At 32.8% G+C, this 20,796-nt stretch overlaps 1 protein-coding gene across 2 annotated transcripts; it reads right to left on the bottom strand.

Moving 5' to 3' along the window:
- Positions 1–359: 359 nt before the first annotated feature.
- LOC124542902 (tyrosine-protein phosphatase non-receptor type 61F-like) lies at positions 360–19,847 on the bottom strand. 2 transcript variants are annotated; one of them, XM_047120819.1, is made up of 9 exons: positions 19,477–19,847; positions 18,729–18,890; positions 13,123–13,385; positions 10,341–10,566; positions 7,609–7,758; positions 7,019–7,169; positions 5,796–5,931; positions 4,872–4,982; positions 360–2,635 (listed from the first exon to the last, which is right to left on the bottom strand). In XM_047120819.1, exons 1-9 carry the CDS (start codon positions 19,561–19,563, stop codon positions 2,590–2,592), a joined length of 1,332 nt encoding a protein of 443 aa, XP_046976775.1. In that variant the 5' UTR covers positions 19,564–19,847; the 3' UTR covers positions 360–2,589. The 2 variants fall into 2 exon arrangements, with proteins under 2 accessions (XP_046976775.1, XP_046976774.1); XM_047120818.1 differs by having other exon boundaries at positions 360–4,982.
- Between the last annotated feature and the right edge of the window lie 949 nt (positions 19,848–20,796).

Below are 20,796 nucleotides of genomic sequence, written 5' to 3'. Positions count from 1 at the left end.
AACAAAGGGATAATAGTCATACTAAAGGCAATCGAATCGTGAGTCGATTAAGAAACTTATTGGTCGTAATAACGCACCTACACCTATTTACTATTTTACACCCCATCTCATCCCTTGGACGCAATGTGTTGCTATGAAGTAGGAGGGTATAGTACGACACAACTTAGATGTAGCATCGGCAAATTCAATAAAACCGATTACTGCCGATTTACAAAACCAATAGAAATAGCTCCCTATCGCGCTATTCGTCGCTATAGATTCTTGCGTCAGTTCTTTACTTGCTTGTTAGGTCGTGTCAAATTTCAATCCTGAGAGGTCGTCTTAATCCTTAATAACAAATGCACAAATAAGACTCACAATTATCATTTTTGACTAAATTTTATTCATATATATATTTATATATATTAGACTAAAATCTAACTTAAATAATTATAATATAGTAAACCATCTGTCAATGTACAAATGAGTAATAAGTTAATTATTAATAGTCTGATTAGTACAATTTAATTAATAGTAGATATTTTTAAGAGAAATGCCTAAAGTCTAACATTAACTTGAGGGATAATAATTTTGCTATAGATATACATTATAAAGTTTAAATACAATTATAAAAAATCTCGAACTGTTTTATTGCTATATTTTACGTGCTTGCAAATTGTGTACTTGTGTGTTCCGTATAATAATGTTATATTAGATATTTATTTTGTCCACAGATAAATTAGTAAAAATGCATTTAAAGATGTCGATGTAGTTGTAGGCGTTAAAACCACATTTAGCTGCCAGCGGTTTTAATCGTAGCCCGTGACAGATGGCTTATCTATTATCAGTTATCTCACAACGACAAAACAAAATATAGTTATCTGTTTGTGCAAATCAATTGCATTGCAATGCCTTTAATGGGGAAATATTTTGATTTTGTACAATAACAAACAACATTATGTTATTTTAACATAATTGGCAAGAATGTTTCATGATTAAACCTATTTTATGTATAGGTAATGTTGGCCAGAACGCGAAAATAAATCACATAGTATATGTCAACCGGTATAACGATACATCCTATATTAAATATCAGGTATACTATAAAAGATAGAACTTTGAATAAGGCACGTCGTTTGAATAGTGCTAAACGATTCGTTATGTCAAAAGGGCATAATGTAAAGATACATATTACTAAGGTACCTGACGAGGCGTGCGTTCCTCGTCAGACGGCGGAAGAGTTTTGCTACTACTAAATATTCATTAAGGTATTAAAAAAATTCACCGTTTTTCTGCATGATGAAATGCGTTATCGACAAATTAATTATCAATCCCTAACAGTGTTACGTAAAAGTACAACTAGGTTGAATATTGTTGTGAAAATATTTCATTCGAAAGGTTTAAAAACAAACATTTACTCATTTACTCAACATTGAAATAAAACAAAGCAAATATCCATGACAACGTATTATTATAATTTTTCCATAAAATGTTTCCCCAATATAGGTTTTTAATTTCAGTTACTAAAAATAAGACCTAAATAAATAATTTAATATTAAATCGTTTACTTTATATTATGTACACTCTCACATATACCATGCAAACATTGAAGTACTAGATCGGCAATTCCGTGTAAAAATATTTCTACATTATTATTCGATGTCATTTACAAACAATCACATTGCAACAAAATTGAACAAATTCGTTTAGTGAAACGGAACGAGCGGAAGTGAATCGAAATTGTATCGAAGGCGGAAGTGCTTCCAACAAACATCAGATGTCTTAACATTATTCTGAGGCGAAATATACCAAAATTTCACTATAAAAATATTTCTATTATAATCATAACGTGTTCGCGGAACGTTACTGTAATTCCTATCAGATAATTGTAAGTTTTATCGTCGGTACCAATGTGTGGACTATAATTTTCTGATATTGTTTCAGCTCACCTCGCTAAACACTAAATTAACCTACTTAATAACTGGGAGCTTAACAACACAATCTAATATTCGTTACAATTCTTACTTAAGCTAGTAAGTAACCATTATTTTTATTCTAATAGTTGTGTAGGCACGTCTATTTGTTGCAATAGCTACGATATATTCCATATACATAAGCAAATTATATTTAAGAGTATATAAGTGTTGTTAGTAATGCCAAATGTCAAAATCACGTCAAATAATTAAATTCATCGATGTAAGATGTGATATTATATGAGTTTTGTTAACGCTAAGTTTATTTCTTTTAGATCTAGTGGTATTGGTGTCACTATGGCAGTCTGAGCGACGTCATATGAAGTAGTTTCATTGTAACGGTCAGGTTAACTTAATGTTATTGGATTAGTTCAACTGTTCTTGTATGTACGGGACGGATGTTGTTAATTTATTCTATAGAACATGTGATAGAGATACGATCTCATGCTAATGTTCTAAAAATCTCAGTACTAACATCGTAGTCTAGAAATCATGTAATCTCGTTTCAACCGCTTGTGTGTAATCAACAAAAAAATCAAAACAAGCGAAAAATTTAAACAATAAAGATATGTTAATACTTTTTATATCTCAATGTTTCGCATAAAATTTCTCTAAAAATGTTTGTTACCTAATCTCTTCAGTCTTCGCATGGTTCAGTTTTAGAGTTTTCCTCCGATTTTAACCTGAAATTAATAAACCGCTGTTCAAATTTTACAACCCCACCAATTTAAATTACATATTCCTAATTCTACGTCTTGTAAATATGAGAACTTGTGTATATCACTTAGTTTGTGGCAGATCATCATACATGCTAACGTTACTCTACGGATAATACAATAATAATGATTTTTTGTTATGTTAACTTTTTACTAATAACTACTAAATTACAGATTACAGTTTAATAAATATATTTATAAAACATAATTCATAATTAATGAAACATTTAAAATGATTATCACGTTAATAATCTGGTGCTGAAGAATTGTGATTTTGTCAACATATTATACATTTAAAAATACCATTATTATACATAACAAAATGGTTCAGTACAAACACTTTAACTTTGTTGTATCATTCGATTTTCATTAAATTTAAACTTGTTATTATGTATAACTATCATGTACATGTTGAACTAAAACTGATTAATTTTTGTGCATGAGTAAATAAATGCAGTGAAAAAAGTTCAACAAATAACAAAGTTCCAAAAAAAGAACAACAAATTGCTATATAACATAACAACAAACAAAATATTTAACAACAAGACATCTGATACAAACTGATCAGTCATATGTAACGGGAGTTTAATATTCATTTAGTTTGAGAGCGTTAGTGACGTCACGGAACACTTCCAACTTCAAACCGGCAAAGTTAAACTGTTTGTACTAAATACAATCATAAATTTAACACAATATGTATGGCTCATTCTAAATTCAAATTAATTAAAATAAAATAAAGCAATTAAAAGAAATAATATTAAATAATTCCATTAAAGACATAAAACATTACATACGGCTATATAAGGCTTTGACGTCGATGTATTCTATAAAAAATATCGATATCCTTGAACGTTTTTCAAATCGATCTGTTGCATGTTGATTAATGTTTATAATCTATATTAATTAGCTAAATGGGTTATATTCTTCGAATTGTGACTTCCAAATGCGTATCACACTAACAAAATTAATCTAGGCACTGGTTGGATACACGAGTCAAATTCATATTTTAAATCGAATACCATACAATGAGATTATCATACAGATTGTCTAACATGCTCTGAGTTTACACAAAAACATTCGATCGTGCGGGTTCAAATCGAAACGTCAAGTCGTATGGACGAAATAAAAAACTTTAAATAAAATCATAAAAAATAAAATTTATTTGTCTATTAAACAATGGACAAAATTGTCCAAAATGGATTTTATAAAATAATTTAACGTTATAATAGTCACTTAGCAATATATGTTTAGAATGTGTTGATATCATTGAATGTATTGGCAGTCGCAGTTCATGTCGTCATTGAATTATGCATTCAGAAATTCATTGTAGAAACCTAAGTGTACATAACAGTGAACGATTATTCGAATGTCTTTTTATTAGCAGATCGAAATTTCTAAATGTTAAAGAGTATCTAAAATACCTTCGTAAGGTTATCTTTAAATGCAACAGGAACGTATGCATTGCATATCGCCGTGAACGTTTTTACTCTAAGCCTATGGCATAAGATCAGTAATTGACATCTTAAAAGGTGGGCCAGTTTAGTGCGAGTCGATTGTGGTAAGTCAATGTGAAGGGTACTATTCTAATACACGCTGTAAAGTCGACTGGTTGTAAGGTTACGAAAGTTCATTGAATGTGTTATAGTATTACATTTTTTTGTTAAAAAATTCTTATAAAAATGTCTATGTCTATTTAAGATTATATTAGAATTATAATTTCATGCACTATCATGATTTCATAAAAAAATACGTCAAGTAGGTCTCTAGCGTTAACAGGTGCCGTGCGAATAGAATTAATAGTAAGTCTGAACACTTCATAAAACGCATATACGTATTGTATACTTAGAATGATCTATTAACAAAAACAGATAATAAAGTAGACGTATTGATAATAACAAAAACTTCGATGAATAATTTCATGGCAGATTTTCTATATAAACTATTCCTTAAATACACATCGAGTGATTACGACCGAAGGTATATATATATCGATTGCATTGTAGCAAGTCGTCACGCGCTCGTTTGCGTTGTATCCGTCACAGGACACTCCGGCGGCGGTCGGTCTAAAGCTACGTATACATTGCGTGTACAAAAATTCAGGTATATGAGTAAACAGTGTTAGTATTAATGTTTGACGTATGTGTAGATGACGATGCCGGCTAGAATGAATCCGAATGTGATGGTGAGTGGCTTGTATAGTGACCTCTTGAGGGCGTGCCACCTCTCGGCGTCGCGCGCGCGCTTCTTCATCACGGAGACGCGCTCGGCGAGCTCGCGCGTGCGGCGCCGTCGCAGCGTCTCGCCAGTCTCGCCGCTGAAACGTGACACGTCACCGAGTTCATTGACCCACATTCACTTAAAGCGTCATAGTTCATTGACCCACATTCACTCAAAGCGTTATTACAATGATAGTTTTTATTATTTCATATGGTGGTGTGCGGGCACATGGACCATCTAATGTTAAGTTGTCAACACAAAGACAAAAATCTTTATTCAAAATACAAGTGTAGTACGACACAAATTAGATGTAGCATCGGAAAATGCAATGGAATGAAAATAAAACCGATTCCTGCCGATTTACACAACCAATAGAAATAGCTCCCTATCGCGCCATTCGACGCTATTCGTCGCTATAGATTCGCGCGTCAGAGAAAGCAAGTGCATGTAAATTGACGCGTCAAATTGACAAATATATTAGGTCATATGATATTACAAGTTATTACGTTTGTGTAAAGATCATATTCGCATGAGAAATAAATATTGATAATTCGGGATAGCGTACTTAAATTCGGATGCGATCGGTTTTACGAATTTAGCCGATGCGACATCTAAGTTGTGTCGTACTATATACACTTGCTTATTGACTATTGGTAGTCAAAAATCTACCACCGGTTCCGAATTTAACACTTCACACCTGAGGCGAAACGGTGAAAGCAACTCAGCGGGATCTATATTTAAAACTGTAAGAAATATTGAGCATTCCTTACATTACCAATAACCCCAAAAATATCCATTGTGCCGGTAGTTATAATGGCTCACTTTGCTTTACCGGACCATAACAACAACTATAATCTATTATCCAATTGTTGTATAGCGCTTAGGTAATGTTATAAGTAATGTATTCCACCTCTCAGTAACTGATGTAGGCTCGTCGTCCTCGTCGTCGGCGGAAGAGGCCGGGGAGGAGCACTCGCGCGCTGGAGGCGTCGGCGGCTCCTCGTCCGAGCTAGAGCCCTCTGGCGAACGAGTGTAGTTCAAGTTGCCTGGAAAATTACGTTCAAGTCACATTTAATTCTATTAGATTATAGAGTTCAATAGGGAAGACGAAATATTTTATATTAAAAATCAAAAACATTCTAATTTATTACAAAAAATGCCGTTTCAAAATGTCAATTTAATTTTTAACGCGAAATCGGATCTTTATTTCGTATGACGTCACTCCTGTCTGTCACTGGCCCATTGATCATACTTGTCCTTACTGGATTTCATACTTATGCATTTTTTCTCGACTTTTGAAATATTTTTTGTAAAAAATTAAAACTGACTACTCGATACTTCTAAAAAATCCGTATTGACGTATATTTTGTGCCAATGTGATCTTGTTGTTATCTTGTGAATGTATACTTCAACAAAGTTTTCAAATAAATGGTTTTTGAGTGGACCTTCTGGCACAAAACTGAGATAAAAGTAGTTTCAAGCTGAAAAGAGCCTGCTCTGACAAACCCTTTTTTATTCGAAATATGCAATTAATTTTCGTTTCACTAAAATTTCAATATACACTTTTTTTTACAATTATAACCTCAAATAGGAGTTATAAAAGGAGTGACGTCACTGAACGCTAATTAGTGTTTTGAAATACGTTACGCTTCAAGTTACTTTAATTCGTAATTATTGTTAAAAAACAACATTACATCAAATATAAACCTTGCAGTAGCCCTGTTGTCTGTTTTATACTTTTTTAACATGTTAATAGCGAAATTTTCTAAAATATTATATATGCACGTTCCATATTTAATTAATTTTAATATTTCCCTTATTCTAATCATAAATATTACCTAATCATGACTGTCCTAGTAAACCCGTAAATATTAATGCTTGATTGAAATCTTTTGAGCAGATATTAGATTACAATTTTGTTATAAAATTTAAAAATTATCACTGAACGTAATACTATATATTTACTATTAGTAATTAATTATACATTTAAAACTCAGATCTAACGACAAAATATTGTCATCTTTTTTATAATTATTCGTAAATTTCCAAAGAATTGCCAACAGTTCCAAAAACAAAAATCGCCGACTGGAAACTAAACAGGATAATAATGGACTTGTTTAAAGATAATCATACCAAGTGAGGCACTGGTGGGTATGGCGGGCAAGGGCCTGGCCGGAGCCCTGGTGAGGCTCTCGGCCCTCGGCGGCGGTGGTGGTGGCGCTTCCTCCTCGTTCTCCTCGGCGACCGTTGAATATATACTCTCCTCCATTTTTGGATCCTCCTTCTGGCGATAGAGAGAATAAATGTTAACAACAACATCTCTAAGAACATAATCATTCATTATTTTAAGGAGACGGATAATGTTTAAATATCAACACAATGTGTTAGATGACGAATGAAAGTACTATTGATCCAGGAAACTCAAATTTTATTTGGAACATTGCTTTACATATTGTAACAAAAAGAAAACATCTATAGCGCGATTTAATATCCTACTAATGCCATCTATTAATGACAACTAATAAAATAAGTTGATAAATATAAACATGAACACAATGGATCTCTTAAATTATCCTAAAAAGTGTATTAACACACATTTGAATTGTTGTTTGTCTATCATAAGGGTAGACTTCAAGCGACCTTCATTTGTTTTCTTTTATTGTCTTAAATAGTAAGGCAACAAAAGAAGTATTTGATTTATTTCGTTTAAAATGTATACTTACGAAATTCGGATTGAATCGTTTGAATCCTTCGATGATGGCCTGATACGAGAAACGTAACTGATCCGGCGTCTGTATCAAGCCCATGCGATCTTTGCGCATCTCCAAAAGGATCTGCTGTATGTTTACACTTTCCATGCCTTCCTTTTCAATCTGCAACAAGCACACACATCGGTAACGTTTAAATTGTTATCAACGATAGTATAGTGCGACACAACTTAGATGTAGCATCGACAAAAATCGTGAAACCGATCACATCCGAATTAAGAACACCATCCCAAATTATCAATATTTATTTCTTATGTTAATATCATATGACCTAATATATTCGTCAATTTGACACGTCGATTTACATGCACTTTCTTTCTCGCGTCAGTTAGCGAGGAATAGCGTCGAATGGCGCGATAAGGAGCTATTTCTATTGGTTGTATTTTTTTTTTTATTGTATAGGTTGGCGGACGAGCATATGGGCCATCTGATGGTAAGTGGTCACCATCACCCATAGACAATGACGCTGAAAGAAATATTAACTATTCTTTATATCGTCAATGTGCCACGAACCTTGGGAACTAAGATGTTATGTCCCTTGTGCCTGTTACACTGGCTCATTCACTCTTCAAACCGGAACACAACAATAATGAGTGGGTGGTACCTACCCAGACGGGCTAGCACAAACCCCTACCACCAAGTAAAATGACATGTAGTAGCTACACCAAAGTTGTGTCGTACTATAAATCGTTGTAAATGAGTGTGACATTACAGTGAAATGAATTGTATATAATTAGAAACGCCTGAGAAGATGTAACAATAGTATCGTAGCGCCGAGACACACATTGACTAAAGATGTCGAACCGACCTTATTATCAACCGACTTCAAAAAGGAGTATTTTTTTTTATTCTTCATAAAACATTTTTCAATATAGGAACATTAGGATCTATTTTGTGGTCGGGTTTGTACCGGTCCGTCCGGTTAGCCACACACTCACCATATATTTACTATAAAGTTACAACAATTAAGATTTTTGTGTTCCAATTTGAAATATGCCAGTATAACCATAGGCAGAAAAGACATCTTAGTTCCTGAGGTTGGTGTAAAAATTCTTAGTCTAATGTCTATGGGTAAGTGGGGACCATTTACTAATGTTTGAAAAGGGTGCGCGACACCTCTATAAACATTAATATGTATATAAGACAATATTTTACTAAGACATTAAGACATTTTTAACTTGGCCGTCTCGTAAATTCAAATCGTTTATAAAAAATACATTGGTAAAAGGGCAGAGTCGGATTTAAAGGTCTGGAGGCCCCCGGGCCACAAAGCAGTGGGGGCCCTAGACAAACAGAAGCGTGAACAACCTAATAATTATATCATGAATTATTAGGTTGTTCATTCAGCCACATTCGATCTGGAATTTTAGTAAACAAACCATGTGTCATCATAATTAGGGTTGATACACTCTTAATAAAAAATAATTATTATTATAATTACAACTATATTCATTATAACACAATTTCCTGTTTAAACACAAAAAAATTAATTTAATACAGAATCCAAAAATTTTATTATATTTAGCCGATCAATACATAATTTATATGAAAATTAGCTTAAAATAAAAGTTTAAATTTTTTTAATTACCACTATAATATTACTACAAAACTAACAACCCTATATTTTAATACTGACGTAAAGAAATCGCAGGTTTGTAACATTTGGAGTGTTTTTTAAGCAATTGGCAGATTTAGGAAGGTATATAATAGCGATACAGGCTCTTCGTAATTGGTGGTGTATATTTTTAGTATTATAATGGTAGTATAACCACAACAGCTTAAGAATGTTAACAATACACACAACGTTTCATTACACATAGATTAAAAAAAGACATCTTGTTTTGGCTAGCATAAATATAGCACTAAAATCACTGTTTCAAGTTAATCTAATGAGTCCTGTCGTTTGGGAGGCGATAGATAAAGTTAATAAAGCGAATTATATAACTACGCGGTAATTTCTGATGTCATTTTAAAATTGGAGGTATTATTTTTGAGATCTACATTATTCCAGATGATCATAAGTATTATAATTATAACAATAGGAATGCGCTTAGTCCTTTGTATTATTAATATTTTATAATTAATCATCAAATTTCATTTTTATTAACATCAAAAATAATTGTTGTACATATTTCTAAAAATGTTTTGAGCATCTGCCTGACGTTGGTTGCTAAGCAACGCTTTGTTATTAAACATTCCACATCGAATTTGGCTGGAGTATAATTACTTTTTCATTTCAATCAGTAAGCTATGATTTATTTACTTGTATCGTTAACTTTTAAAATATTAGATAATAACATTATTATAATTTGACTTTATCTCGGTATTTGTTAACTTGCTGAAAACTGTGGCCCCCACTAATGTGGAGGGCCCAGGGCATTTGCCCCGGTTGCCCTCCCCTAAATACGGCCCTGTAAAAAGGGCGTATTATTCGATACAATGTATTGATCTATTTTTTTTTTAAATGTTGAAAAAGAGTAACTATTGAGTTTCTTGCCGGTTCTTCTCGGTAGAATCTAAATTCCGAACCGGTGGTAGCACTTAATTGTTAAATGACGATTCAAAAGTGCTTGTATAACCACTTGAATAACGTTTATTTTGATTTTTTTTTTTGATTAATAAGTATACATTAAAGTATACAGTTTAGGAGAGTGTTTGAATATCTTTGAAGTTTTAATGGTACTCACAATAACAAGACAGGAATCGACCAGGCAAAATGTTCCTGATCGTCCGATACCAGCGCTGCAGTGCACGACGGGCGGGCCGACCTCGGGGTCCAGGGCGCCGGACGAGCGGACCTTCTTCAAGAACTCCAGGAAAGCCACGGGGGACGAAGGCACGCCGAAGTCCGGCCACGTCGTGTAGTGGAACTGTATTACCTCACGACTTTCAGAACTCTCCATATCGAAGATTCTAGAAGAGACGGTATTATTTACGTTTTAATATATCAACTGTAACATATAATAAACTTCAACAACACATACTGTTTCGTAAAAGTATAATTATTATGATACGTGAAATTAAATTTAAATTTCGAATTAATTTACATTGATTCATTATTCTGATGAATTAAGAATTATTTTTTTTAATCAATATATAATATATATCTATTTGATCCTAGTGTTTATAGATAGATAATCTTGCATGTAACACTAAGTAAAAAACATATCCGTTTTAATTCAAAGCATTTCATTTCTATATGTTATTAAATAATCATTCTTGAAATAAATATAATGACTTAAGCCTTCGCTATCGGTTGCAAGGCATTCGCTAGGCTATTTCCAGACTCCTTAGTCATTATATAAGCTATCATATCGATCTAATATCGATACATTTTTAACTATAAATACATATGAGATTGAGGTTTAAATTATAATATTTCATAATTAAATTCGCATAGTATAAATATTGCTTTCGCCTCACAGATTATAACAAATTCGCGTTTGCAAATATTATCGCTCGATAGATCTATTGAATTAGATTCTATGGGCTCCAAGTACCAAGCAGTATTCGTAACAAGCAGACCGCCCACGCTGATGCTTGTACCCACACGTTATGTATGGTTCTTTTCCATTCCTGTTGTTATATTGTGTATTGTCAATTAATTGAAACGAAATAAGAACTTTATTCAATAAGGAATAACGCTTGCTTGCTTGTTAAACAAATTATAATTTATATATTACTAGTAAGTCGAACGTGGTATCGCTCGCTTAGACAAAAAAAAATAGCCTATGTCCCTGCTTGGAGTTAATATTTACTTCATATCAAAATTTTATCAAATTCGGTTCAGCGGTTTGGTAGTGAAGACAGACATACAGAGTTACTTTCACATTTATAATATTAAATATTTAAATATGAGACAACATCACATACATTACTCTTATCCCAATGTGAGTAGCTGAAGCACTTGTGTTATGGAAATCAGAAGTAACGACATACCACAAACACCCAGACCCGAGACAACATAGAAAACTAATGGTAATCTACATCGACTCGGCCGGGAATCGAACCCGGGACCTCAGAGTTGCGTACCCATGAAAACCGGTGTACACCCCACTCGACCATGGAGGTCGTCAAATAATATTAGTATAGATTTTTTCATCGTGCGTTAATTGACGTGAAAACTACTAAACGTGGGGTTGTGATCTGCGACTAGGAATCATTGGGTTATAAGCTATTAATTTTATGAAATCCGTCAATCCTTTCTCCACTTTTTTATTGAATACATACTATACTTTATAGGCTATAACATTTTTTTGTTAAATTCAAACGCGTACAAGATCGCAGGCATAGCTAGTAATATATAAAAATAATAATTTTATTTCACAAAAGCGTTAAATGAGGCGTTATCTCGAAAGAATAAATGCATTTATATATCTACATATATACAAATCACATAAGCATGAAAATGAGCAATTGAAATTGTACATTACAATAAGTGTTTAAACATATCGCTATCACATTAAACGATAACACGACATATAATAAGGAAATAGACAAAATAAATTACCAATTAAAAAAAAACGCAAAAGATTCTAGACCACTTCGCATCGCAATCATAAAAAAATATATAAACATATAACTAATGAGCAAAAATTACATATAAATTCTAAGTATTCGCTGTTATTGAATCAATTCTCGTAAACAATTTCAGACAGACATTTGATGATGATACCTAATTATGAAATTATATAGAAGAAAATGTCATAATTAACAAACAAGATTCAGCTTGTTGATGCAAAGGAATTGCAAATTATGGAATTCAGTAGACTGCTTCCGGGAAATCAGCGCTCGGCTGTTACACGAGTTGCCTGCGTTCGGTGCGAGAGCGTTATAAATAAAAAGGTTAAGGTTCGACATCCACCAAAGCGAGGAGACGTGGGAATATATCGACACGCTATTTTATTATTTACGTTACATCTCTTTTAACCAGCATTTCCGCTTTGATGGCTCAGTGGTTAAAACGCTTTAACCGATGATTGCGGGTTCAAACACAGGCAAGCACCACTGAATATTCATGTGCTTAATATGTGTTTATAATTCATATCGTGCTCGGCGGTTAAGGAAAACGTCCTGAGAAAACCTGCATGTGTCTAATTTCATAGAAATTTTGCCACATGTGTATTCCATCAAGCCGCATTGGAACAGCGTGATGGAATATATTCCAAACCTTCTCCTCAAAGGCAGAGGAGGCGTTTAGCCCAGCTGTACGAAATTTTCAGGCTGTTGTATGTAGTTGTGCCACATGTGTATTCCACCAAGCCGCATTGGAACAACGTGGTGGAATATGTTGCAAACCTTCTCCTGAAAGGGAGAGAGGCTTAGCCCAACAGTTTTAAAATTTACAGGCTGTTGTTTATAGTTGTTTCCGCTTTGTTGGCAGCCGGAACTAAATTGTTTTCGCATTGCAAGGTGACACGATTGAAATAAAACAAAGTGTAATTCCGTTTACAATTGAAATCAACTCACTTAAAAACACGTGTGGTATAATAGTTGCAGTCCTCCTCGCTTATTTGTTCGACGGTTAGTTTGACGTCGGAGAGGACGAACTTCTCGTCCTCGCCGACACCGTGCGGCCAGTACCAGTGACATTTGATCTCGTTCTTCTCGATGATCTTATTCAGCATCAGGATCGCGCGACTATTCTGTTCCCAGACCATCAGCCAAAAGTGACCGACGGTGAAAGCGAGCGGACCCTGAGTCAGTATATACTTCCGGTTCGCACGTTCCATCTAAAATTAAAACAAATCATGTAACTTATTGATATAACATAAATCGCCTTATGAATATTTGTTTAAGGGATAATTAGTTAAACAATTTTGTTAATCTTTTTCGCATATCAAATCAATAATTACATAGCGAGAAATCTGTATTTAAATAAAAACACGCAATAATCAGCGTTTACAAATAAGGCTGTATAATTGTATATTATTACCGATTTCAAATACTAATTAGTATGTTTTAATACCACTGATTGGTTACATTTAAATATATAAAGACGCCTCGTGTACATATACTATCTCTTTATTCTATTTTTAAGTTTTATTGGTATACTGTAAAGAAAACTCCTTTTAGTGGACACTAATATATGTATTTTATAGGACAGAAAATTATATATATTTGTTCTTAATTTAAATGTATTGCAAGTAAATGGAAATAGTATCATATTTGAGAGGTATTATTTAAAACATCGCCCATGCTGTCTGATTTCTTCAATTAACTAATAAATCCTTACAGCGTCTATATACCATATATGTACATGTTATTTTATTCTATTAAGTTCGAGACAGGCGTGTACCTGCTAACTAAAGTTAGTTAGATTCGTTAGTTTCAATTATAAAGGCATACAACTCGGTTAGCTGACATCGTTGAATGAAAGTCTAGTATCGAGCATGTTGGGAATGAATTATCGTTATAGCTTATATCAAATCAAATGAATATAATTCAACTAGAGGCTTTGTACATAGCACTTGCTTATTGACGTTAAATATAGTATAGTATATTAACTGAAAAATGTGTAGGCTATTGAAATTCCGCGATGGCGTTTTTCTATACTAATTATTATAAAACTCGTAAATAAATAACGATTCGTAGTAGCATTCTTGTCAGTAGGCGATTGATGTGATAAAATTAAAAGCGTGGTTCAGATTTATTGTATTTTTTCAGATTTCTATATGATATTGTGATTTGTTTGTTTGATACATTGCCATAGGTTCATAGCCATTAATAAAGTTACATCTTATCGTATGGTATTGGAAACTTATAAGGTGAATTATATACGTTAATTACAATAAAAAATATGTCACTCCATACAACTTTTTATATAAAAATTATTAACATTAAACCCTTAAACACAAACATGAATTGCAAAATACCATATAAATATATGATAATACATAATAACAACCATAGCGGATGTTAATATTTTTACAATCTGAAAATGAATGAGCCCTTATAATACACGATCGATCAGTGTAATATTATAATGCAAAACACTGAACGGTCGCACGAGTCCTTATACATATTTAATAATTTAATTGCATGACAATTCTAAACCACATTCAATACCATACGATATTGATTAGTTGACAAAGCAAATTATATCGTTCGATGCGCTGTCTTTGCAAACGGAAAGAATATTAAATAAGATGCACTCTAGCGGATTTCGTTGCGCCGCCCTAAATATACATTAATTCGTATATAATACTGGTTTACCGAAATATAACCAAATATAGCTGCCCTAGGTGCCACTCAATAGCTGCTCGGAATGTTATAGCAAAAATATCGACCCTCGTGGAGACTTGCTTTAAAACGAATCTTTTTTTTATGGTATATAGCATATGGGCTACCTGATGGTAAGTGGTCACCATCACCCATAGACAATGACGCTGTAAGAAATATTAACTATTCCTTACATCGACAATGTGCCACCAACCTTGGGAACTAAGATGTTATGTCCCTTGTGCCTGTAGTTACACTGGCTCACTCGCCCTTCAAACCGAAACACAACAATACTGAGTACTGTTATTTGGCGGTAGAATAACTGATGAGTGGTCGGTACCTACCCAGACGGGCATGCACAAAGCCCTACCACCAAGAAATCGCATCGCATATATAATATAAATGTAATTTTTACATATATGAGCACCTAGAAAACTGTACGTTCTGCACCTGGGGGACGGATATCGTGCATTAGTTGATTGCATACTCGACTTCGACCATGACGACGATGCACCACATTTGTCAGTTGATAATCTAAAGTTACGACATTTATAGTCGGTCTAGGTGTCAAGGGCAACTTGGAGAAGATATTCTTGTAACTACACTACACACGATCAACTAATAATTTCACTCTTATAAAACTATAAATAACAATCGATTAATAAAGTAATCTCCAAGGCACTACAATCAAACTTAAGAAAGGTGAAAATTAATATATTTGTATGTATATATTATAATTGATTCGAAACGAATGTTTCCTATAATATACACAATTAGTTTGTTTAAAATAAATTATATTTTATATATTAATAGTAGCATGTATTTAATAACGATATTTTTAAATACTGTTCAGTCAGAATATTCTATAGTGACTATTTTTATTTATTTTCTTCATCGTATGCTTCTGCAATCATACCTAAGAGAAAATGATGAGAACAATACTTTGTAATTTAAAAAAATACTGATTATTATTTTACACAGATTATTATTACAACTTCAAAAAAGAATACACGCAAATATATTCCAAAGCTGTAATAGATTATGAACGTACTGAACAATTGAACGTTCGAACTTTAAACTTAAAAGCCATTTAGAGGCTTCGTTGGAAACTGACGCGAGTGTAATGGCTGTAAATAAACTGGTAGAAATAAATGTCAAAGAAGTAATCAACTCAGTCGGCGAGTAGTACAAATTCGCATTTATGGTTAGCGGTAGAAGGCAATAATTTGATGAAAAAGTTGTTTTAAATTAGCTACATTCAAATATATGCCTAGATAGGACTAAAGATCTAAACCGAGACTTAAACCTAGCTATTTCCTTTTGACAGGATTTACTTGAAATTCTATTTCAGTTCTTAAAATCAATGTACCTAGATAACATTGATTGGCATACAGCTTTCCTGAATGTATACTAGCTGAAACTTCCCTCTCGGCTTAGAATAGAACTCCCCAGAGTAATAAGATCAAATCCCACGCAACATTGAAGGTAGTTAGATGAAATAAACTCCTTATATATTTGATACCTACCCACGTATTCGAGATATTTCGAACATAAAGTATCCCTGTTACCTGAATATTCTTCCTTGGATATTTTTATATAATGCAAATACCTCATTTTTATATAAAAGTTTTCAAAATGTATACAGTGAAAATGTTGTCTCTAACAACGTTGGCATATTCATCTCATAAAAACGCAAATAAAAATAATAATATTTTTCCCACTTGAAACTACAATCGATCTTAAGTTAATAGTTCAATTTCAAACGGCGGTTTCCCGTGTGGTCGCGGAAATAACTACACTGGCATTAACGTCAACAATGATACGTAGCATAGGAAAAAAATAGGACTCATATATATTTTTTTTATAACAGCTCAAAGCCCAAAGTCTTATTTAAACTGCCCAATAATAAATCACAAAATCGTACTTTTATATAATGTTTTAAGTCCAGTAAAAAGTATTTCTTAATTAGTCACATTTATCCAACTAATACTACTCCTATTTTATTTCTTCATACAAATATAAGTTCTTTCCATTTTGGAAAAAATATTCGGTAAAATTTTGATAAAAAATACGGTATATTTTGCAATAGAAAAGAGCTGTGTGTAGGCTCGGTGCGGACGGAAATATCTCTACTGATTGCTTTATATTGGTTGCAGTTAGCAATTTTTGCATGCGTTGTACATACAAGTCATTAAAAATTTCAGTGTTTAATTGATAACGCTTATTATTATACATTTCATGGAATTTATGTTCAATAAATACTTGAAATAAGATGATAATAATAGCAAACCATTCAAGCAACTGAAAATCCTTCCTGCATCGAAGTAATCCAATTGGAATTCGAATTCGAAGTTGTGAAATGGAAATGCAGAACATTTTATTTAAGTAAATCGACCCATATACTCGCCATTTGTTTTCAACTGTTTATAATAATCCTTTATGAGACTAATAAACAAGGATTTATATTTAACAAGTTCACTTTCTAATCTATGAGTCCATTTTAGTAATACATACTGCTTTATTCAATCACTTTTGGCAGGACTTGGTGCAAACCCACATGTCTGGGTGGCTACCAACCACACATCATATATTCAACCTACCAGAAGCAATACCAAGTATTGTTGTGTTCCAGATTAAAGACTGGGTGAGCCGGTGTTATTACAGGCACGAGGGACGTAACATCTCAGTTCCCACATTAATTTTGTTTAAGTTTAAACAGTGTGATTTGAACATCGTGATACATGACTGGTAAGAGTCGCTAAGAATTGGAACAACCTGCCTGCGTCTATTTTGCCTGATAAGTTGAACTCCGGAGCCTTTAAGAGTAGAGTGAACAGGTTGCTTTTGGACGGGCGTGTACCACCTTCGTCTTCATCTATACTTTCCATCAGGTGAGATGGAAGACAAACGCCTATTCCATATAAATATGTAAAAAAAAGACCTCTGTTCAATACGATACAAACGACACGACAAATACAGCTCATTAACCTTGTGGAGCATCCTCATACAAATAAATAAAAACTATAATTTTTAAATTATAAATACATTTTTGCCATATCCATTCAAAACTTTATTCAATTTATGTATCAAACTTACTTATGGCTTGTCCGAAATGTGATATTGTTCTAAAAGGATATACCTACTGAATGTATGGTAAGACTTAGGTAGAGTCAAAAGTCAGTGTGACAATATAATAACAGGTACAAGAGACATATCATCTCATTTCCCACGGTTAATATTTCCTACAGTATCAATGTTATCAGCAGTGGTGACCACTTAACATCAGGTATCCCATTTGAATGCCTGCCTACCTATTTTTAAATTTAATAAAAATATTTTCCAAACAAATTTCCCAATATAGATTTACAAGTTTTATTTAACCTTTACGGTGTATATTGAAGACGGATATTGACTGATCTATTTATACTCCAGTTTAAAATTTAAAATGATAGATTTTATAAATAGACGAAAGGTTGGGTTAAGGTTAAATTTCTACCATAAATAACTTGTGAATTATATCTCTGTATTTATTTTTAGTGTCGTATAGAATATTAAAAACATAGAAGGTGTTTTTATTTCATGTTGGGGTGATTCACTATAGTTTTCTTTGATATTCAAGGCTTTAACTTTGGCCATGTAATCGGTGATTGTATAATGAAGTTCAATGTACAATTTAAATTTTTAGTCAAAGAAAGTTGATTTTATAATTGAGTGAAAATACTATGACGGAATACCATTATTAAGAAATGTAGAATAGGATTAATATTAACATTCTTGCAACATCCAGGATTACATAAAAAGGGGTACATCGTACATTCTATTATTCTAAAAATAAAGCATTCATAAAACCTTACCTTTACTAAATTTGCATTGATATAGTCACGTTCAGATCGAGTCAGCACAACTCGGCTATGGTCATATGGGTTTACATCCCGGTAACGATTTAATGGCTTGTTTTGAGGTTTCTTTGCTTCAAGGCATGTATACGGGTAGGATTGACATTCTCTTCCAATTTTCTGTAATAATTAAATTGTATTTAATGTACAAATATTTAACCACTTACAGATAAAGAGTTTTAATACGCATTTTTATTATAAATAAATAAATACATAAATATTAGTTTCAACAAAAAATTATTATATCATATTGAAGATTTGAAAGGGCAGTTATTTTGATTTTTTTGTATCTAACACCCATTTGGTTAAATGAAAAGGATGGCTTTTATAACACAAGTTAACTGACAAAGCTTGCTTGATTAATGTTATGTATATTTTAAAAGTTAAACAAAAAAATGGCTATGAATTATGTAGCCTTGTAAGTATATTTATGTAGGGGTATATTTGAGAAGTTTTAAATTCTACAGCACCTAAAACGTACTTATGTAAAGTTTCTATTAATTTTATGTATACCCTCATACTTACTTAACTTTTGTAATAAATGACAAAAAGTTTTTTAAACAAGAATTTCAGTATAGAGGTTGTTATTCTCGAAGCAAAGGGTTAAAACATCAACAATTTAGTAGTTTGTTCTTGTTGTGAACCCAATTACTCTTGCGTGGCATACACAACGTAAACCAACGCGTCATACATTCACAGGACTTACCTGGTAGATGATCGGCCAAGCGTTTCTATTCGCAATGTCCATATATTCTGCTTCAATGTTATGTGAATTCATTTTTTCGTCGTTCATAACTCAACTATATCATTTCAAATTGGCACGAACAAAGTGTTTTCTACAGCCGTCAGCCGGATGCCGCAAAACTCGCGGGTTTCGTTTTAAATGCTGATTAAGTTGAATAAGTGAGCTGCAGCTGTTTTAATCATCGACTATCAGTTAAGAGAATCAATCGTAGTATAATATGAATTCGCGGTGCATCAACTTTATTAGATTCCTAGTCGAATACTTCGTAGTTTACTGTGGTCTCCTATCCGAATAGAGTGGATGCACCGCTGCTGCTGTCTAATTGTTTTTTTTTCACCTTGCCATATGCCGCCACAAAAACTACCATAATAAAGATATGTATACACTCTCATGGAATAAAATATTATTTTTGTTTCAAAAATAAAAAGTATTTAAGTTATACACAATAACTTATTAATATTAAAATATTAATATAAGTTTTTTAAGTAATGACACTACCAAACATTTTTTTTTATATTCTTCTTGGTAGAATGTCCATGTTTATCATTTATGGTATGTTAAATTTAAGGATGATTTATAAAAGCCATAACAGTAACGTCAATTGTTAATGTTATAATTTGAAGAACAAGTTAATTTGCTATGAAAATGTTATATGGATCTGTTGAGTTGAACCAATATTGTGATTCTGAGGAACAACTCATTAACAGTAGACCTAACATAAGGTACTGGATCTCGCCGCTTAGATTAATTCATAAGCTAGTTTTATAAAAATAACTTTCTACAGGACAATTTTGGCCACGGTGATCTTAAAAGTGAGTATCCAACTACACGTATCATATTAAAAGTGTTGGCCAATGCAGGTAAACGCGCTATTCTCTCACTCTCCAACATCCAACACAACGACAATGCTTCAGGTACAGGACCAACAGCTTTACTCGTGTTACGAGGTACTGATGTACCTGCGGTTTTATATCTAACCACATCACCAACTCGGTAGTCTGTCATTTTTATATTATTCAGGTAATTAAATCTTTCTTTAATTAGTAATTGTCTTACGGTTGGATAGGCGAAGATTAAGAAATTATATTTTCATAAGCTAAGGAATTTGCTGTAAAAAAATATTAATAGATATAATATAATTCCATTGATTTAAAAAGCTATCATGGGTTAGAAAATGGATAGACAGCAGATATATTTCTGGAAGGCTGTTAGTTTTATTTGGTGGAGTGAGGAAGTAACTAAGGTCAGAACAATTCATTAAATACAAAGGATGAGTCAGCT

Source organism: Vanessa cardui, chromosome Z (assembly GCF_905220365.1).
Source record: "Vanessa cardui chromosome Z, ilVanCard2.1, whole genome shotgun sequence".
NCBI lineage: Eukaryota > Metazoa > Arthropoda > Insecta > Lepidoptera > Nymphalidae > Vanessa > Vanessa cardui.
This window is presented reverse-complemented; position numbering and strand designations above follow the sequence as displayed.